Below are 21,874 nucleotides of genomic sequence, written 5' to 3' on the forward strand. Positions count from 1 at the left end.
AATAATTTTATCATTACTGGACTTTGCTCACTTATTTCCTTACCAGAAACTACACATTTGCTCCTAGACCTAGCATAAAGTTTGCCCTAAATTTAGGTTAAAAAGGGGGATGGCATAAGGGCATACTTTAAATGTGGTGCCTCTTTATTGATATGGTTACCTGTTTTTTCCTTGAACTACACCAGAAACTGCTACAAGCTGATATCAAGAAACCCAGGTCCTTTGTTTTCTTTGCCATCTGGAGCCTGCCTCAGCACAGGTCTGTGAATAGACCCCTTCTTCAGTCTCCATAATGTACTGCGTCATTACAATTACCCATTGCAAATAATAACAGAGTGAAACTTGAGTGCATTCTCAGCTCATGCTGCTTTATTGCCAAAATATATATGTACACAGGTGCAGAGCTTCTAACTCACAGCAGTTCCTTCTTACAGCAAAGAATAAAATTTCATCTACAGTCCCAAAGATGCATAGATTAGAAAGCAAGCGGCCTTTTGTAAAACTCCAAACAGTCAATGAAAGTCTTGTAACATTATCTTATATACCATGGGAGGGAGAAGATGCTGAACAGTAAGTAAAAACAAGCTACTGAAGTAAGTCTATGTGAAGGTTATTCTAATATGAATCTTTTAAAATGACCAGTGATACATGGTCTTAAGGTAAGGGTCAAAACATTACTGTTGCTTAAGGACTGATGATAATTTATTGCCAGAATACTTATCCCTGGGAGAGAAACATTTTAATCTTTGGTGTGGCATAGCATCACCAAAGGAGACAAAATCTTTTGAAAATTCTAACCTTAACCTATCTATTCTGACTTGAAGGTTTAGAAGTATGAGTTCCTAAAGAAATCTGTGATGTTTGGATTTCTAATATTAACATTTTAATATGCCCTAGTGGAATAATGGAAACAGATTAGAGAAACTCTGTCCTTCAATCTTTACTGGTTTGTTTGGCAGACCTGTTACTGGTAAGTATCAAAGAGAAACTTTACATATGGGATATGACATTTCACTTCCTGAACTGAGTGAAATGACTATTAGTAATTCAATTTTTAACTACTGGAAAGTTATCCAAAGGTATTTGGAATCAAATCCCACAGCAAAGATTAAAATCAGGTTGAAATAATTTTGGAAAAAATATTTTTCAATCACAGAACATGAAACTGGATGGTGCCTAGTGAAAACCAGTCTAATCCTGAATTCTCTTCTACTTAGGCCTCTTTCAGATACAATGAATCCTATTTGTACATTTGTCATGATCACATGTTCTTACAGGGGTTATTTCAAAATCAGAAATCATCTCAAAAAATTGTAGGCTATCACAATAAACTGGTCTATTTTCTACATCAAGAAAATAAATGACAAGGTTTTTCTTCAGAATGGGAAAAATTGCTTTTTACCTGGCATAAAAAAAACTTTAGGCAACCAATTATGAAGTCTAACCAAAATATTAAGGATAAAACTCTGGCTATAAAACTTTTCTTTGAAAATTTGAATTACAGGAACAACAGAGAAACCAAACCACAGATGTGTATATATTTTAAGGACTATTTCCATAAAATGTAAAGGGCTCCTTTGCTGGAAGGAACTCTTATGGCTGGGTTAATAGCAGTACCATCCAAAGAGCTGCCCAGTTACCTGAAAATCCTGGAACGTCTGAAATATGTGCATTATTGTTTCTCTTCACTTTCAAGGTTCTAGTCTTAAAGAGATCCAAACTTAAGCCACATAAACTTTTTTTTTTTTATAACGAAGAGTATTTTAATTCTTGTCCTTAGGAACTATAAACACTAGCATGATTTGGAAATTAGACTGGTTATCAGACAAATCCCATTCCTGATTACTTTACATCTTCCACACTGGCACTCCATACCCTTTCTGAAACTCTGCACCTGAATAGAACCACAGCAGCTTGTTTGTTTATTCAACATGCTTAGTTTGTGCCTTTTGTTTTTAAACATGCTTGGGGACTAATGGAAGCAGGCGAGAGGTTAGAGGGTAAGCACTGTTATGCTCTATTCCTGACAGTCTGAATGTCTTGTGGTTGCCCCTGTTTATCTTCTAGCTCCCATTTTCAATGGAAGAAAGAGTCTTTACTTAGAAAATGAAAACTAATGATCCAAACAATAATTCAAGATAGTGGTTTAAGTCTATTGCTTCATTACTAATAAATGGATATATATAATTACTAGTAACCACATTAACACTGTACATTTTCAACCATGCATTAGGATTATACTCTTAAGAGTTATGGGCCTGCCACTATTGCTCATACTTTCATCCAGACCCAGTTTTAATAAACATGCAGAGTAAACTCTTTGACTAAGAGGAATTAGGGAAAATTACAAGGATACATGCAGTTTCAACTGAAAATATAGGTTAATAAAGTGATTGCTTAGAAATGCAGGCAGCTGCTCCACATCTATCACAATGCTGCTTCAGAATAGAGTTACAAAAGTCACAGACAAAAAGGTTAAAATTAGGACCACTATTCAGTTATAAAAGGCTTAATTGCAAATTCTGGTCCTTTCGGGTAGAGAATAATGTAAAAATTTGGGAAAAGAGAACTGACAGATGTCCTCTGGAGCAGTTAAATTTTCTTGGCCATTTACTGACAGTGATGGCATAGAAGAGCATAGGTGGTACAGATGATGAAAATGCTCTTAGGCAGAATGGTTTCTGATTCACATTAATGAGCATACCTGCACAGCTCCCTGGGGAAAAGGAGTTTATGAACAGCAGAGCTAATACAATGTAAACTCAAAAATCAATGCCCTGAAGTTTAGCATAGCCCTCTGCTTTTGAAAACTGTTGGCCAAGGAATCCTTCCTAACATGGTATAATTAACAGCCAAGCAATGTTCTGAATAAACTAGAAGCAATTTGCTTGTACCAGCAGCACCATGAGAATGTAAACTCCTGGAGGCCAAGGGTCTCTTCATATTTTGCATATCACAGGTACATAAAGAGTAAACATGGGATCACAATATTGAAAAATAATCAACCATAATTTGAGACCACAAAAACTTAAGAGCACATTTGAGCATTTAGAACTATTAATGTGGCTGTTGAGGGTAATATTTTAATTGTTCTAATTAACTAAACTGTCGACAACACTGTAATATGCAGTGGTGTCCTCATGATCGTGCAGATGTCTGAATATTGCTTGGTTATTCCAATGCCTCTAACACCAACTGAAGGCATAGGACATATAAAGAGGAGCTACAATCATTTAAGATAGCCTTTTCTCTATCCTTTGGAGTTGCCATTTAAGAATTTAGTATTCAAGAGGCACTGTTTTCTTAGACCCACTCTATTTACCTTTCAGCTTCTTCCCCTGGGAAACAAGGGAACACACTCTTTTTGGGTATCTTCAAGGTACTAAATGGCCAAGGTGAACATGAGGTAAAAGTAGTCGCCTTTGTTACACCGTTACATCCAGATGTGAGAGCTGTGTTATTCTTCAGATCAAGAAACTAGTTTGCTGGGTTCCTGTTAAAATAAGGTGTCAACAGACCACAGGCCTTGGCACATCTACATTAGATGATGTACTGTCTTTGGCCATTCCTTTCAATCCTTTTGCTTAACACCTTTAAATCCTAACTCCCCTACATTAATAGGCATGAGGAAAAGCCAGTTATCCAAGCTCTTGGTTTGTTTTTTAAACCATAAATATATACACACAACAAACTTTTCTCTCTTTAAAAAAATATACCCAGGAAACTAATGGAAAAAGATGAGGTGACAAAGCAGGTTAAGCATCAGGTAAGGTAAATTTAATGAGGCTTTAACCCTCTGCTCTAGCAACCAAGTAAAGTATTTAAACTTTGACTTACACAAAAGTTGCTATTTCTCACATATATTCATGCACATTCATAGTTTTTTTTTTAAAGTACATCTATATATTCTATCTAGAACATCTTTTTCCTTTCATGGAATTCTGTTGATCGCAGAGTCTCAAACTCAAGTAGTAGTTTATTGTACAACCTTGCTAATGCAACTTATTATACATGCAAAACTGTTATTGCTACTGAAATTCTACCTCTTGAAAATTATCAGCTTGTTTTATGGCTTTTTTTTTTTGCAATAGGAAATATTCTTTCCTATATATTCTGCTTTTTGCATTCATTACCTTTTCAGAGGTATTTTTAAAAACGTTTAAATGCTTTTCAGAAGTGGATTCTCCCAGGCACTCAACTACTTGAAACAAGAGTACAACCACTTTAAATACAATCTAAGAATCTAAACCTGGGTCCCTGGAGATCTGCTGCCCAAGAGTCTATTTGTTTAAGCCTGCTTCTGCACGTGTCACACCACATTAAAAATGTTTTGCATTTCATATCATACTAACTGCAGAATCTGTGTCTATCCTGAACTCTCCTGAGATATAAAAATCACCCCAGAAAACTGCCATTTCCAAGTTCTCAAGAAAGCTTTTAGAGGTAGAAATTTCTTTTCTACAGAAAGCTATGCTTTCAGAACAAAACAAACTTTTATTTCTACGAGGAAAGCAGAAAAAAGTGAAAGCTGCCTGAGGCAATTACTATAACCAAGCAGAGAGTTAATACATGGCAGCCTAGGTAAGGCTCCATTTAGCTACACTTCCAATTCTCATGAAAAGGTCTGGAATCCCATCAATAAACAATTCAGCAGATTTGGAAACAGGAAAAACCCATGAGAAATTCATCTAGGACACTCTGAACTACTGATCAGTGTTGTTCTGTTAACATGTAGCATACTGCAGATGGAAGCATAAATGGCCTGCAGATTAGAAAAAGTCACTTAAGCAATAAACAGAGAATCTTGGTAACATGCAAAATATAATCTGATGCAAAAGGAGTGGGAAAACAATAAACCTACCAGACATACAATGTGAAAACAGTGTAAGAACAATCTCACTTCAAACTTGAGAGCAAAGCCAAATCATGAAATAGGGCCTCATTTTGATGTAAGGTTTCATAAAGACACAAAGGCAACTGCTTTCCAGCTACCCAATGGAAAGCTTAAATATCCTTAAAGACAGTATCTCATGTTGTAACCCCACATTTCTATTCCTAAATGAGTACTTTCGGCTTTAATCTCTTTTCCCCAGGGAGAATATCACAGATTCAGATATTTATGGAAAAACAAAAGGTCTAGATTTCCCAATCTTTTTACACTATTAGTTATTTTCTGTAATTCATCCTGAAGTTTAAAGTATCACTAGGCTCATGCACTAACCCCTAACATGGCACTACATATGCTACCAAGCACTAATGCTTACAAAACTATACACGTCTCAGAATGGAAGACATTGGTGATTTTGTTGTTCTTAAACAACTTGTAACATTTGTCCACAAGTATTTAGAAAAAAAATATACATATATATATTTCTATTGCACATATCCCGTTTTTGTTCAACTTTTTAAAAGAAAAAAATGCCAGCTAACACGCACGAGCAAAGTAAAGGAAGTAGGCACAGCTACAGACTGAGGCACAGTCCTGCCTAAAATTACAGCTTTTGCCGTCATGAAGTGGAACAAAATACATCAGGGAAAAGAATGTAGATGCAATAAGTAAACACTGGGCAAGTACAACTGGCATATATTCATTTTGTTAAATGCCATCTGATGAAAATCATGGAAGATGCAGAAACAATTTGAAAGAAAGCATTAAGCAGTGGTCTCCTAAGCTGTGAAATGAAAATATGTAAAGCAACTTGAGAAGATGAGTCTGATACACACACACATATTTAAACAAGTGGGAAAGAGACAGTTTCACTGGTGCTGCTGGTACACGTCTCTTCTATACCCTGCCAAACGATTCTTGCCAAAAAAGAAAAAAAATGGGGAAGATGGGTTTAACAGACAAATGTGATATTTTCAACATGCCAATGGGACTCATATAGGCAGGTTCCATTGCTAAAAGCATTCCTACACTGTTTTTAACAATTCCAAAATACTGAAAGAAAACATCAGGAAATGGCTGAGAAGTTACTAAGAGAAAAATTTAAGTTACCTTTATCTAAGCTACTTTGACTATGCTTTACCACTAATTGTTCACAATTAAAGGAAATTATATTGTATCTGTTAATTATTTTGCCAAAATGTTTTATGTCAATGCAAACTAGCTGACCAATTTAACTAATGATTAAGAATGCTCAATTATTTTCCACTTTTGGCTATTTTGATCACTCTCAAATTCTGATAAATCTTTCCCAAGATTTCAGCAGCACAGCACGTATGGCCCTGGGCAAACATTCCCTATATCACAGAGATGATCTAACATGATTTGATCTTAAGTTCATCAAAGCAGCTTTAAATTCTTTCTCTATTCACAAAGACTTATTATAAAAGATTTCCTTCTTATGCAAAGACCTGGCAATTCATACAATGGTCCTCTGTTGATTTGGAAGCAAGGACAGCTTTACCCTATTGACTTCATCAGGTAATATATGTTTTAACAGAAAGGAAGTGCATTACTTTTCTTATTGGAATTATTTTTCCTGTTTGAGGGGGTTTTTTCCCCCCTTTTTTTCAGACTCTGAATTTTTCTAAATCTACACTGAACCAATCACGTTTGGGTACATTTCTTCGGAGGTCCATTCTCTCATAAGTTCAGTTCCAACTGGAGAAAGTTACCTGAGTCCAAGCCTCTTCAGTCAAACATTACACCTATTGCCTAGAAAAACAAATCAAATACCCAAGAACCCATCTTGGGTCAAAGGAAGAAAATTATTTATGCTTTTACAAAAAACAGCTGTAAGAATGTGAAATGCCATAAACTCAGACGGAGCTGCATGAAGCATTTTCACTTCTTTTTCCTAAGAGAAAGGAGTAATACGGAAACTGTCCTTTTTTCCTCCACTCCTCTATGTCCATAGCTGAGGCAGGCCATACTGTAGGGTCCATCACATCCTCTGAAGAGAAAATCCACTTATGCCACTTTTCTTTCAGCCTTAGCAGCATGTAAAACCAAGTCTCAAGCGCTATATAAGACTCCACAAAAAAGAATGAAACACTTTGTAATACAGTAGGTCTCTCATGCTACAGAGGTGAAGAGGGTTCCATCACTGGAGTCAAAACTGTTGTTTCCTTTTACCAATCTTTCACTAAACCCAAGCATGCATTCATAAGGTTAGCATCTGCACAATGTGGTCATTCCTTAGATGAATGAAAAAACATTTAAAAATACCAAATATCCAAAGATTTCTGAGAATGAAGTCAACCACAGCTTCCTTCTCCAGGAGAGAAATTCCTCTTATCATCCCAAACTGTGGACTTACATATGTAAAAATAGCTATTTATAGGTTTGTGATGGTTTATTCACATATGAAAGTAACCTTGTGATATCTTGTCTTTTTACTTCTTTATCACATCAAGGATTTTATTGCAAAATGGTACCTTTGTTCTTACCTAGTAAATCCATGTCAAAGGATAAGCCAGGATTTAGATACATATGTAAGCCATCTCTTTAAACATCTCTTTCACTTCAAATTAGAACATATATCTGGAATTTATTGTTGCCAAGTCTCAACTGTGCTTATCATGATAGTGGTTAAAACTGGAAGACGTTAAAAAACCGAAAACCCTGATGTCCTACTATTTATATTCAGTCTTCTTGTTTGGAACAAAAGGTAAATAATTCACAAACATCACCATCAAAGCATCTGTTTCAAACCACACATCAGCCTTCAGCTTTTGAAATGATTTCTTTGTGATTAAGCAAATAGCAGCTGAAGATACATGTCAGCTGCTTCTTTCTTCCAAAAGAACCTGGCAGGATGACTGCACCCCAGGAGCTTCTCTGTGTTGAATCTGAGTGGTGGAACAAAAAGAAAAGCAGCCTTTTCCAATCCAAATCATGGAGGTAAAGTGTAGAGAAGAGATATCCACATTTCAATAGGGAAGGTGACCGGATAAAAGAAGTAGGACTACCCCACTCCAGGAGACAATGTAGAAATACCTGGAAATACAAAATAAATTAAAAACCAGAAGGATTAAGATAAATACTTCTACAAGACCTTACTTTTTCAAAGTAATATTTAAAAACACAGGAAAAAAAAAAAAAACTGCTTGGATTGCATATTGTTTAAAAGAAAATATCTAACCACACCACCAAATTCAGTATTATCAGAAAAGCAGAAGCAATAGCCAGAAAAAATATGTACATATATACAAAAAGATTTATATAAAAACTCGTATTATATAAAATGAGATATACATGTCAATTTCATGTTAAACATCAGTAATATATTCCAAGTTTTTAATAGCCATGAAATGATTCTATGTAAAACATCTGTGTTTAAAAGTGGTACTGTATTTCAATGGTAATGTTTAAATACTTAATGGGCATGTGTATCATCTTACTCAGAATTAGCTTCAACTACCTAAGACTAAGAGTGAACAATAAAAAGTTTGTAAACTATAACCACAGGTAAAACAGTATGTACTGTACCATGATCACCCAATGCAAGCATGTAAAAGCATCAGCAGTTCATTACTATTGAACATAACAATTGCAAATACTTGCAGAAGTAAATCAGACAAAAAAGGAAAAATACTGTATAAAGTCCACTTACATGAGGTACCTAGATGAGGCAAATTCAGAGAGAAAGCAAGTGGAATAGAGGTTACTAGGAACTAGGGGGATTGGGGGAGTGGGGAGTTATTGACCAGGGTATTGAGTTTGGGATGGTGAGTAAATTCTGGAAAAAGACAGTGGTAATGGTTGCACAACAATGTGAATATACTTAATGCCACTGAATTGCACATTTAAATACAGTTAAGATGATAAATTTTATCTATGTGTGAGTGTGCTAGTCATGCTTGACTCTTTGTGACCCCATGGACTGCAGCCCACCAGGGTCCATGGGATTCTCCAGGCAAGAGTACTAGAGTGGGTTGCCATTTCCTACTCCAGGGGATGTTGCGATCCAGGGGTTGAACCCATGTCTCTTGCATCTCCTGCACTGGCAGGTGGATTCTTTATTACTAGCACCATCTGAGAAGTCAAAATTTTATGTACATGTGTATATAAAATAATAAGTTACAAATGCATATCAAAAGCTTAAATAAATTACTTAAGCTTACAAAAATGGCCAATGGTGACTAGCTAACCAGTCTTCCCAGCCCTCCATTTTTAGTATGCAACACAGATTAAACAACAACAAAAACCTCAATTCCAAACTGAACTAGACAAGACTGCTGACAGTTCTGATTTAAAACCTACAAAAGGCAAATGTAAATTAATTCAGAATCAAACAGAAGGAAAAGAACTACAGAACTTGCCTTTGCTATAAATGCAGCAGAGGAAATGAGAGGAAAACCTGAGAAGATCCACAGACAGGCCTTTAGAATGATATGGAGAACAGAGCTATTTCATTATAGAAACTTAATCTGGCAAGTTCAAGGTTTGTACCAGCCACTGGACTTTTGTGTAGTTCAATTCTAACTGGTAGTAATGTTGAAGGAGGAAACTAGTTCTTTCTACAAATAAATACGCTGAAAGAATTCTATGTAAATCAAGCAAGTACTAAAGAAGCTTTTTTTTTTTTTTTTTTAATGTGCCTTTTCCTTAATGCTATTGCAGCTACATGGATGAACCTAGAGATGTCATATTAGGTGAAGTAAGAGAAAGACAAGTATCATATGATATCACTTACATGTGGAATCTAAAAAAATGATTTAAGAATGTGTTTATAAAACAGAAACTGACTCACATAGAAAACAAACTTATGGCAACCTCCATAAGTTTGTCATATGTCCTAAAATGAAAACTCCACCAGGAAGGAACCTGTTTTGTTCACTGAAACCCCAAGCACCTAGAATAGTGTGACCCATAGGAAGCACTTAATAAAATTTTGTTGAAGAAATGAATGAATACCAGGGCTCTTAAATATACTTAGCCAACATAAGCTAAAATTTAAATAGACAGGTTCTAGAGTTAGAAGAAACTACAACTATACACTGTGATCTATAAAACGTACACCTACATTCTGTAAAGCTGGTGCCTTACTAGGCAGTTCTGGGTCCCTAAACTCACTTGTTTACTGCTGCTGATGATACAGGAAAAAAGTAATTTACTTTTAATTTATAAAAGTTTTTTTTTATATTAAAAAATTTGACTTGAGAGGATGAAAAGATAAAACAGGAATTTTCAATGTAGCTCTTGTGCCAGCTGGATCTAAGTCGAATGACTTTATGTAGTAGTCAGCTTCTAAGGTGGTCCCCCCTTATTGCTGCCCCTGGTATTCAACCCCTGTAATAATCTGTTCTAAAAATGAATCAAAGTTGATCTATGTAACCACTGTATAATAAAAAATTTTGACAGCCCCTTGTCCCTAGAGGGAGACCACAAATCTCTGGAGTTTATGGTAAATGAACCAGTGGAAATTAAACAACATACTCTAACACAACCAATGGGTCAAAGAAGAAATCACAAGGGAACTTTGAGAATAAGTATCTTGAGGCAAGAACTTCCCTGGTGGTCCAGTGATTAAGAATCCACCTTCCAATGCAGGGGACATGGGTTCGATCCCTGGTCAGGGAACTAAGATGTCACATGGAAACTAAGCCTGTGCACTGAAGACATAGTGCAGTCAAAAAAGAAAAATCTGAGACAAAAGAAAACAAACACAATATACCAAAACTTACAGGATGCAGCAAAAGCAGTGCTGAGAAATTTATAGTTGTAAATGCTTAAATTTAAGAAGGGTATCAAATCTACAACCTGACTTTATACATTAAGGAACTAGAAAAAGAGTAAAACTAAACCCAAAGCAGCAAGAAGAGAAAAATAAATATTACAGCTCAGATAAATGGACAACAGAAAAACAACATACAAAACCAATGAAACCAAAAATTGGTTCTGACAGGGTCATCGGAATCCCTGAATCTGCAGCCAAGTGGTCAGAAGTAGAAGTGAGCTGAGGATCCTTCAAAATACAGCTGACATCTAAAGTAAGGGCAGTTTTCTTGGGGGTCATGCCCTTTGACTTGTGGGGGTGGGGGGTCTGCATTAATTCCAGATGGTTAGTGTCAAAACTGCATTGCAGTATACTAGTTAGTGTTCAAACAATGAGCAAAAGAATGAGGAAGTGAGTGAGTAACCTTTGAGGCAAGGTCAGAGGTGGGATTGAGGCTTCTGCCTTGTTCTGGGGTAAGCCAGCTGCTGTATCATAAGGACACTCAAGCAGCCCTGGAAGAGGCTGATAGTGGAAGGAACTGAGGTTTTCCACCACCAGCATGAATTTGCTATCCATGTGAGTGAGCCACCATAGAATTAGACCAGATGACTACCATCCCAGCTAGTATCCTGACTATATAACCTTGAGACGTCAAGCCAGAAACCATCCAAGCTGCTCCCTAACTGCTGACCCACATAAACTGTGAAAGATAATGAATGTTTACTGTTGTTTTAATCCACCAAATTTTGGGTAATTAGTTATGCATCAATAAATAGCTCATACACTTAGCTTCCTCTAAGGACATGAAGAATGATATACCATAGGAGTTAAGTACTTTCTTATTTTGCTATGTAAATTCAGAATACAGTTCAGAAACAAAGTGGGTATCACTGTCATTTAAATTAAATTTTAAAGTGTCTTATTTGAAACAAATGCAGGGTTTGTTGGACAGTTTCTGCCCCCAAATATGGGTAGACTATACTAATATAGATCTGCTTAAGTAGATTTATTTCCTCCCTGTAAATTAAAGTACACTATACACCTTGTTCTGCACCCTGCTTTTTCCTTTAAAGTATACTAGAGATCATGCTGTATCAGAATTTAAAGGTACTTTGTAAATACAAAAGCACTTACTTTGTACAAGTACAAAAGCACTGATAAGTGCTTATCAGTTCCCTATAGATTTATAGGTTGCTATCAATGTGTTATACAAATGTAAAATTTCTATTACTCAGGTCCAATATGGAGTCCCTTGTGCTAACCCCACATCACCAAACCAAGATTTAATACTTAACCTAACTGCAGTTTCAACCTCCTGCAGAAATGTAACCTTTAACCAGTCAGTCTGGAACTGCCTGGTCAGCAGAACCCTTCTGTTCCTCTTAGGAGGATGACCTTCCCTGAAATAATGCACTTTTTGCTAGTTTCTGCCCCATTCCCACCTTTCCTCTTCTACAGCTCAGTGGAGGTCCTTTCTATCTGCTAGATGAGAGGCTGCCTGACTCATGAATCATTTAATGAAGCCAATCTGATCTTTACTCTGCTGACATAATTAAAAAAGACACACACAGCCCTATGTTAACAGCAGCATTATTCACAATAGTCAAGACGTGGAAACAACCTAAATGTCCAACAACAGATGAATGAATAAGATGTGGTACATATATACAATGGGATACGACTCAGCCATAAAAAGAATGAAATAATGCCATTTGCAGCAACATGGATGCAACTAGAGATTACTATCCTATGCGATGTCAGAAAGAGAAATACTGTATGATATCACTGATGTGTGAAATCTAAAATATGACACAAATGAACCTATTATGAAGCAGAAATAGACTCATAAACAGAGAACAGATTTGTGGTTGCCAAGGGGGAGTTGTGGTGGGAGAGGGATGGAGTGGGAATTTGGGGTTAGTAGATGCAAACTATCATATACAGAATGGATGGACAACAAGGTCCTACTGTATTAACATAAGGAACTATATTCAAAGTCCTGGGATAAACCATAATGGAAAAAGTATACAAAAAAGAATGTGTATCTGTGTATATATATGTATATATATGTATAATTGAGTCACTTTACTGTATAGGAGACATTAAGACAACATTGTAAATCAACTATACTTCAATTAAAATTAGTTAACTCAGCTGAATTTTAATTCAACAGTCTGCATGGACTTAATTATAAGTTATAAATCCAAGCAACAAAGCCTTTACTCTAAAGGTATAAGATAAAAACGCTTACCAACTAAAGGGCACTTATTCTGTTTCCTCTGTTTTTATTCCTTTTTGTAATATTAAAGTATACATAGTTGGAACTTTTCATGTACCTTTTTTCACTTTTTGATTGTAAAATACACGTAACATACAATTTATCATCTTAACCCTTTTAAGTGTACAGTTCAATGGCATTAAGTACATTCACATTATTGTGCAACCATCACCACCATCCATCTCTATAACTCTTCGTATCACAAAACTGAAACTCTGTACTGATTAAATAATAAATCTTAATTTCCACTCCCCGAAGCCCCTGACAACCACCCTTCTACTGTCAGGCTCTATGAGTCTGACTATACTTAAGCACCTTATTCAATTGGGATACAAGATTTTAATCCTTAAAGCAGTTGAACATTGAATGTTTTCATATATTACAATCAAGGTACGTAGACATTATGGGTTGAACTATGTCATATGTCATCCCCAAGTTCATATGTTGTCTTACAAGTACCTCAAAATGTGACCTTATGTGGAAACAGGGTCACTGCATAAGTAATTAATTAAGATGAAGTCATACTGAAGCCAAATGGGCCCCTAATCTGATTAGTGTCCTTATAAAAGGGAGAATTTAGGACACAGACACACACAGGGAGAATGCCCTGTGAAGAATGAAGTTATGCTGCCACAAGCTGAAGAACTATGAAAAACTAGAAGAAAGGCCTGGAACAAATCGTTCCCAAGTGCCTTCAGGAAGAGTATGGTCCTGCCAACACCTTGATTTTAGATGTCTGATCTCCAAGTCACCCACTTAGTAGTACTTTGTTATAGCCCAGGAAACTAATACAGTAACTGTGAACCCTAATTTGCACATAAGTTTACTGTCTACTGTGAAAGCACTATCACTTAATGCTCTTTGAGCAACATAATGTACTTTACTTTTGTGGTAAATTCAGAATAGATTCATACCAAAAGATAATAAAGGTGTACTCAAAAGGCTTTATAATTCAAATTTAAGTGAATATACTCTAAAATTTGCCCAGTAACATTTATATTTTATCAATTGATCTCCTACAGTCTACTTAGATCTTTCCTCCTTATCCAATAAAAATTATTGGTTTGGGCAAATGATCAAATTTTTATTTTCTTTTATATCTAATACATTGCTTTTATTGAAAATAAATGATTTAGCTTAAATATACATATATAGTCACTTGTGATATTCATTCTCGGTTGAAGCTAATGATTTCTTGTTCCACTCCCGTCTAGCTATTTCTGAGCTACTTTAACAGTATTTGAAAGCATTAGCTACTTTTACTCACTTGCCAAATCCCGAGTTCAGCATTTTGTTTTCTTTTTGAGATGAATATAAAAGCACCTAAATGGCAAGGAAACTGTTCTTCCTGCAGTAAGGGGAAGAAAAAAAAAATTACAGTAAGGATATAGCCCTTATTTGTGCTATATGCATCCATGTGCATAATTATTCAAATGAACCAAATAAGTCTTAAAAACATTATAAAAACTATTTGGAAGGAACAATCAGAAAAGAAGTTACTCTTTATCTGCACTGGTATTAATTTTATAAAGATGTCAAAACTCCTGAGACAGTGGTTCTCAAGTTTTTAAACAAAGTTCCCCTTGAGAATCTGATGATGCTGTGGGCCCTCTCCTCCCGCAGAAGACCTCTGCTTTAGTAAAGATGACCACTCCCCTGTTTGTAAGGTAGGAAGGAAGAATGTTATGCCCCATATTTTCTTTACTTTCCTAAATGAAAGGAAAAAACTACTCCAGACGAAAGCAACAGAAAGGTTTTAGTTCTTCACCCGGTATTTTCAGCTCTGCTAAATCCAGGGCCAGCAAAAAAGTGTACCAGTCACCTTCATTTGTAAAGGACACGTCATTTGAACCGGGCCTAACGTGTCAGTTTCAAACAGACTTCACCAACTCAGAAACCTAGTAAGGGGAACCCTTCCCACAATTTAACTGAAAGACCGAATGTGAGGGGTCATAACAACCCAAATTACAAAAAGACGCATCCCATAAAGTTAAACAAAAACAGAATAGAAATGCCTGAGTATTACACTTTGTAACCTCTCCCCATTAAACAAGTTACTTTCTAATGATAATTCCCCAAACTCTTCCTCATTCTCTCTATAAAAAAATATATATATAAATTAAATTGTACACTGACTCTTTCAGCTCTGGAAAACTACGGTGAATTCCATCTAGTCAGCCGAGACTAACGCGCCATTAGGCAACTATCAGGTCATACAAGGACAAAGCTGCTTTCTCAGACCTTAAAAAAGTTTGAGAGGTGGTAGTGGGAATAAATGGATATAACAGAGTTAAGCAAGAGTACACACACGATACACAGACTCAAATTAAAATCCCCGGGCGGGGTGGTGTGGGAGGATGGGGAACCTGACCTGTTATATCAAATCTCAAGGTCAACGGGACGGGGACACAAAACACTCAGAACTCGGACCGGCCTCGATTGAGACCCGAGACTCAGGCAAAACAGTGGGCAGGAAGTTGTGAGACGAAGAACAGAAACAAACCAATAAAACTAAGATATTCTTCAAAGATAAACTGATGGCCGACATAGAGAATGCCAGATATACACCAGCGTGGGTGCAACCATTGGGGAACGAATCGAAAGCACAAACAAAGCCAAAGCCAAGGCACTAAGGTCAGTGGCGGAACGGGTTTGAGAAGAGGTGCAACACACCTTCAAAAAGCGGGGGCGGCCGCCCTAGGGCAGCTCGGAAGGAAACCAGCGCCCAGCCAAGGCCCGCGCCAGTGCGGGCAGGCTCTGTGCACTCTGTTCCTCGGATGGTTTGGGCCGCGCCACATCCTGCTAGTTTCCCCGTCCCCAGCCTTCCCAGCTTACCTCGCACGGGGCAGCAGAAGCACTCCAGTGCCCGGGGGCCGGCCCGCCCCCTGGCCCAAAGGCCAGATAGCCTCAACGAGCCTCACTCCGCCATCTTCGCTCCTTCTCAAGTCCGCCAACCCTGCGGCGGCCGTTTCCAGGCGCCCCGCCTCTTCCGCCAGTGCTGAGTACAGATTGGATAATGACTTGCGCAGGCGCGCTCTTCTTCCGTTGTAGATTGGTTGGAATGTGTGTCAATCAATAGCTCTAGCCCCACTCTTTCGGCTTGTTTTTGCCGGTGATTGGGTCTCAGGTTTGAGGTAATAGGGAAAAACACTTTCTTAATTCATTTCTTAAGAGTGTAAAATTATTTCCGCGTTTAAGCAGCGGAACTTCGTCGTTAGGTAGTCTATGGCTAGGCCGCGTGACTATTTTAAGCCATCGTTAGGTTTACTAGTAGTTTCATTTTCAGGGCCCAGGAACTTTTAAACACTGTTGTTCAGTCGCTCGGTACTATCCGACTCTGCGACGCATGGACTACAGCACACCAGGCTTCCTTGTGCTTCACCTACTCTGGAGCTTACTCAAACTCATGTCCACTGAGTCAGTGATGCCATTCAGCCATCTCATCCTCTGCCGCCCCCTCCTTATCCTGCCCTCAATCTTTCCCAGCATCGGAGTCTTTACCAAGGAGTCGGCTCTTTTCATCAGGTGGCCAAAGCATTAGAGCTTCAGCTTCAGCATCAGTCCTTCCAATGCATATTCAGGGTTGATTTCCTTTCGGATTGACTGGCTTGATCTCCCTGCTTCCAAGGGACTCTTAAGAGTCTTCTCCAGCACCACAGTTAGAACGCATCAGTTTTTCGGTCCTCAGCCTTTTTTGTTGTCCAGCTCTCACATCCGAACATGACTACTGGAAAAACCATAAGTGGGCAGTATAGGTCCTCAAACACCATTAAGGCTGTCATCTGAGCTGCTTCCTAGAAGTACAGATTCCCTACCGCTGCAGCTGAGATCCAGTTTCCTAAGTCTTCAGATGAGGCCAAGAAATCTTACTTTTACAGAAGTGGTGACTCAGACAGTAAAGAACCTGCCTGCAATGCAGGAGACCAGGGTTCGATCCCTGGGTGGGGAAGATTTCCTGGAGAAGGGAATGGCAACCCACTCCAGTATTTTTGCGTGGAGAATTCCATGGACAGAGGAGCCTGGCAGGCTACAATCTATGGGGTCGCAAAGAGTCTGACACAACTAGGAGAATTAACACTTTCACATGATAAAGAGCATTTATGGGAAAACCTACAGTTAATATTACACTTAATGGTGAGACGATACTTTGGCTTTATGATCAGAAACAAGGTAAGGACACCATCTCCCACCACCTCTACTCTATATTGTACTGGAGGGGGCAGACAGTGCAAAAAGACAAATAACTTTGTCCTTAGATGACATGATCCTTTGTAGAAAGTCATAAGGAATACACACACATAGCAAAAACAAAACTACTAGAATATGTTGAGCAGGTTGTAGGATACAAGAACAGTATACAAAAATCAACTTTATACTAATAACAAAAATGAAACTAAGAAAACTGCATTCAAAATAGCATCCCAAAGAATAAAATGCTTAGGAAAAATTTAATAAAACAAGTCCAAGCTTTTTACACTTTAGACTACAAAACATGACAAGAGGAAGGAAGATCTAAATAAAGAGAGACTTTCCATGAAAATGGATTGTTAGACTCAATATTGTTCAGATAGCAATTCTCAAATTGATTAGAGTCAACACAATCCCTAAGAACAGGTATTTTTCTTCCTGGGGTACAGGGAACTAACAAAGAACAAAAAACTATAAATGTGCCAACTGGGATGATGCAGACTGTCTCTTATTTATTTGTTCCTCCTGACAATCATCCCCCTTCATGTATAAAATTCTGAAGATATTCTTTTGTGTATTCCTAAAAACAAAAACAAACACGAATACAAAAAATTTTTGCAAAATAGTGTTATAACTACTTGGAGAACCTAGTTAAGTCTATGAATTAGCCGGCAAGTATTCTGTCAATAAATCATCTAGGCAAACCTCTGTTGTTTTAGAAATTCTGTAAGATCCCTGACAGAAATGATCATTCAAGATTTTCTAGGAACTTCCTTGGTGGCCCAATGGTTAAGGATCTGCCTTGCAATACAGGGTACATGGGTTCAATACCTGGATGCTCCATTGGGGAACTAAGATCCCACATGCCTCATGGCAAAAAAGCAAAACAATAGAAACTATACTGCCATCTCAATAAAGACTAACAATGATCCACATTAAAAAAAAAAAACTTAAAATCCCCATCAAGACAATCAGTTCTCGTAGCGTTTTAAACACAAAACTTGGCAACATGATTCTATAATTAAGTTGAAAACACAGATGACCATGAAACACATTCTAAAAAGAACACTGATGGTAAAGGAGAGTAATTAGATTGCTTGTGGCATTCTCTTTATCAAAGCTTGAAGTATATGCCCAAAGTTTGCTCTAATAATCCCACTTCTAGAAAATGTTTTCAAAGAAAAAAAGAATTACAGGTAGGAAGGCACTCACTGTATTACTATTTTAAAACATCAAACTGGAAACCAAGCAAACAAGGTAATGGCTGAGTAAATATACATCAAGTTGGTAAAATATTATGCAACCATTAATATAAACAGGGAAGAACAGTTCATATAGGGAAATACCACAAGGTTAATTTCTAAAAGCTGATATCTCATGTTATGTTTCATTTATGTTAAAAATATGTAATGGATGCATAGACCAAGGGAGATAAAAATTGATTAAGGGGATTCTCTTCAAACTGCAAGTAATGTTGTAATGTTCTTAAAATTATTTTTACAGTATCAGTTGTTTTATTTTAGGCATAGACTGTATATCTATGGCATGGTCAGTAATATTAAAGTTCCTCCAAAACTGATGTTATGGTTACTCCACTATTTTTCACTTTCTCCAGATTGTAAAATTACTCAAAGTGAAGCAAAGCTAAAACAGTGCAAGTTATTTTGAATGGACTTTTGAGGCAGAGGGATGGGAAAAGAAGGTGGTATTGTGTTAGAATTTATAGGATTGACTCCTATAGGATTTGAGTCCTGTGGCATGACACTAAACTTTAAAATAAGAAATCATTCATACCCTATATAGTGGACTGAAACTTGAAAGTGTGAAAAGCCATGTAATAATACTTGGGCACACTACATCACTGAGACTGTGGACAAGTTAATAACAAGCAATAGACAGATATCCCATTTTAGACCTCTTCTACATTTAGGAAGTCAGGGGTTCAAGAACAGAAATGGAATCCCACCTGGACAGAGTGGGAAGTGGCTGAGGCTGTCAGTCATGCTCAGAGGCCTTCAGTGCCAGCCACGAGACAGACACTTCTGCCTTGTATGTCCAGGCAGCAGCAGATATAAATACTGACAGAATCTCATGTCATGCTCAATTATGTTCAAATAAATGCACTTTATAGCACAGACATAAAGCCGAGTAAAGAAGACACATTATGATTTCAAACCTGAAGAAAGGGACTGAGTCATGAAAAATTCTTATAAAACATGAGGACAAAAATCAACCAAGTTGTTTTAACCACAAGTATTTATTGATGGATCGAAGAATACAATTTTAATGGAACAATAAGGCACAACTGTGGATTAAAACACAGCCAAAAGGAGGGAAAAGCCATCATCTTAGGAACTTTAAATATGCAGGTCAAGAAGCCTCTGAAGTACCTCACTAACAGACCAGTGTTGGACAGTTCTTCCCTTTTATACAATTCCTATATTACATCACTTGATCACAAAGTCACACTGATACTTCACTATGAAATCCTCTCTCATTTATACTTGAGTCATCCAGCCTGGCTACTCTTTCTTAAGCACTCTTCCCAAACCCTCTGCAGTGTTTTTTTTTTTTTAAGCAATTCCCTTCCTAAAGTAGTGTGTATACATCTTGGATAGCCTTCCAAAGCAAGGAAACAAGCAAGCAAGCAATGAGTCAGTGAGAATCAGCCAAGGACAGATATATGGATGAACAGATGCATAAAGATAGCTCTTAGGATGACCACAGCCTGATTCAGTGACATATATACTAAGCTGCCTTGGGGCAGAGGAGTTGCTCTGGTTCAAGCAAAGGCTTGTAATGCCACTTCAGGTTGTGTCACCAATGCCAGAGCTCTCATACCTAAGGGATTAGCAGTAGTCTATGAGAGGGGCTAGGAAGTCAATGTAACCAGGCAGCTAATGACACGATACATTCAATGTTTTGGACCTGTATTAAGAGCTGACTATGGCGTCTAGCATTAACTTGTGCCAGGTGTAAAATTCAGAGATAATTTTGTGCAAAACCTCAAGACATTGAGGACAATTTTTAAATCTTATGGACTGGGATAAGTTAGGCACTTATCTTTCTACTTAGAAATGTGAAGTGAAAAGCATTCCAGGGAACATCACACTAAGGCATAAACCATGCTGCAGAGGTGGGAATATTTTTAGGGTGCCCAGCCTCCTTGTTCAAAAAGCCATGAGAAAGACACCAAGCAAATAGTCAGAGCAGTCATTCTGGTGGTGACATTATCCTCAGACGAAGTAAGCTGCAGGCATATGGCTAATTTCTAGAAAATCAACACTGTACTAACAAGAGCAGCCATGTAGGTATGTGTGTTGAGAATCAGAGGCCAGAGGTAGAGCGACCTGGGCAAGCCACCTAGAAGACTTGGCTCTACACCTCTTATCTTTCTTATCTTTCAAGAGCATCTCTAACCAACAGCCCTTTGGTGACAGAGCAGAGGGGACCAAGAGATGGTCAAGACATTCTTCTGAGAGAAGTGTTGGTTACTGAAAAGCTCCTGGGGAGGCAACATCCCAGATACCTATTTAAGAGTAAAGGTAGATTAAAAACTGCCAGACCACTGAACTATACTGCCAAGTCTGAAATATATTTAACAGGCGTAACTGGGGATGCCAAGTAGAACAGGGAAGATGGAAGCTTAATAAAAACCAGGGATACTGAAAGACTGAGAGAGTGGCAGGTTGGGCAAAAGAGAAGTGGAAGCAAAGGACATATAAAAAAGGATGAAGGAGCATGCCAAAGCCAAGCTGGTGGGAAGGCAGCCTGGCTATGGTTCACATCCAGTCAAAGAACTTTGCTGGCTGGTTCTTGGGTTGATTCCCTCTCACTTTCTCAGACTGGATGGACGCATGGCATTCAGCGGCAGAACAAGGGAAGGTGACATTTAGAAATGGAGATATCCGGCGAACAACACTGAACAGAATTAGACTGGGTGTACCATTCTGTAATGCCCCATTTATACACCAAAGGCAGGTTTGCGTTGACGGAACATATTTGGGGTTGTCATGCAACAGCAGTAGTACTTTGGGAGAAGGGGAATGATGGGGTAGAGGTGGGGCTGGTGGATAGGAGGGCTTTCAAGTTCCAGTTCTTAAATACTAGAAAGCAAGAAATAGTTTGGTCTCAGTCCTTTAGTGAAGAAATCGGATGCTCATTTTCTGTTCTACGTCCACCTTCTCCAAAACCTGTTTAAAAAAAAAAACAAACAAACCCAGCTACAGTTACAAAGGTTACAACAGGAGATGCTGTGTCAAGCTCTTCTCTAATGTTTGTCTCCCTCTCTCCTGCGTAGTAGGATTTGTAAGTGACTGACCTTAACAAATTCTGTGAAAGAGATGGCGCTGTCCCCATCCTGATCAGCCTCCTGGATGGTCCTGTCTGCAATGCTGCCCAGCTGCTCATCTGAAATATTCACTCCAACCATCATGCGTAGCACCTACAGGACCGAGAGCCAGGAATTATGAGAGACTTAGCGGTCACGAGGACTCTCTTACTAAAATTTAAAAAATAAAAAGCCACCCCCACACTCTCTTCCTTTGATATCCTCTATTATAACAGCCAAAAAGCCTAAACACATATCTTCTCATCTAGGCCATTTTAGACAATAATATGAGCAGAACTCTTTGGCAAAGTTATTGAATAGGAAGGCAGACCTTCACTTCAGGGAGAGTCCTTTGCATTTTGGTCTTCTCCATTCTTCCTGCCCAGGATGTGGACATGATGCCAAACAATA

At 37.9% G+C, this 21,874-nt stretch overlaps 1 protein-coding gene and 1 long non-coding RNA gene across 2 annotated transcripts in view; both read right to left on the bottom strand.

Moving 5' to 3' along the window:
• Window positions 1-347: 347 nt before the first annotated feature.
• On the bottom strand, window positions 348-15,924 carry LOC133066440 (uncharacterized). Its single transcript, XR_009695137.1, has 3 exons — window positions 15,781-15,924; window positions 14,213-14,293; window positions 348-7,945 (listed from the first exon to the last, which is right to left on the bottom strand). It is a non-coding gene; the product is annotated as an uncharacterized LOC133066440 (long non-coding RNA).
• Window positions 15,925-19,371: 3,447 nt separating this feature from the next.
• The window catches only part of CHP1 (calcineurin like EF-hand protein 1), a 35,001-nt gene continuing 32,498 nt past the window's right edge, over window positions 19,372-21,874 (bottom strand). The window contains exons 6-7 of the mRNA XM_061157529.1: window positions 21,455-21,577; window positions 19,372-21,326 (exon numbers count right to left, since the gene is read on the bottom strand). Of these exons, the coding sequence (XP_061013512.1) occupies window positions 21,273-21,326; window positions 21,455-21,577 (177 nt within the window). The 3' untranslated portion in view covers window positions 19,372-21,272. The remainder of the gene's footprint in view (window positions 21,327-21,454; window positions 21,578-21,874) is intronic.

This window comes from Dama dama, chromosome 12 (assembly GCF_033118175.1).
Source record: "Dama dama isolate Ldn47 chromosome 12, ASM3311817v1, whole genome shotgun sequence".
Lineage (NCBI taxonomy): Eukaryota > Metazoa > Chordata > Mammalia > Artiodactyla > Cervidae > Dama > Dama dama.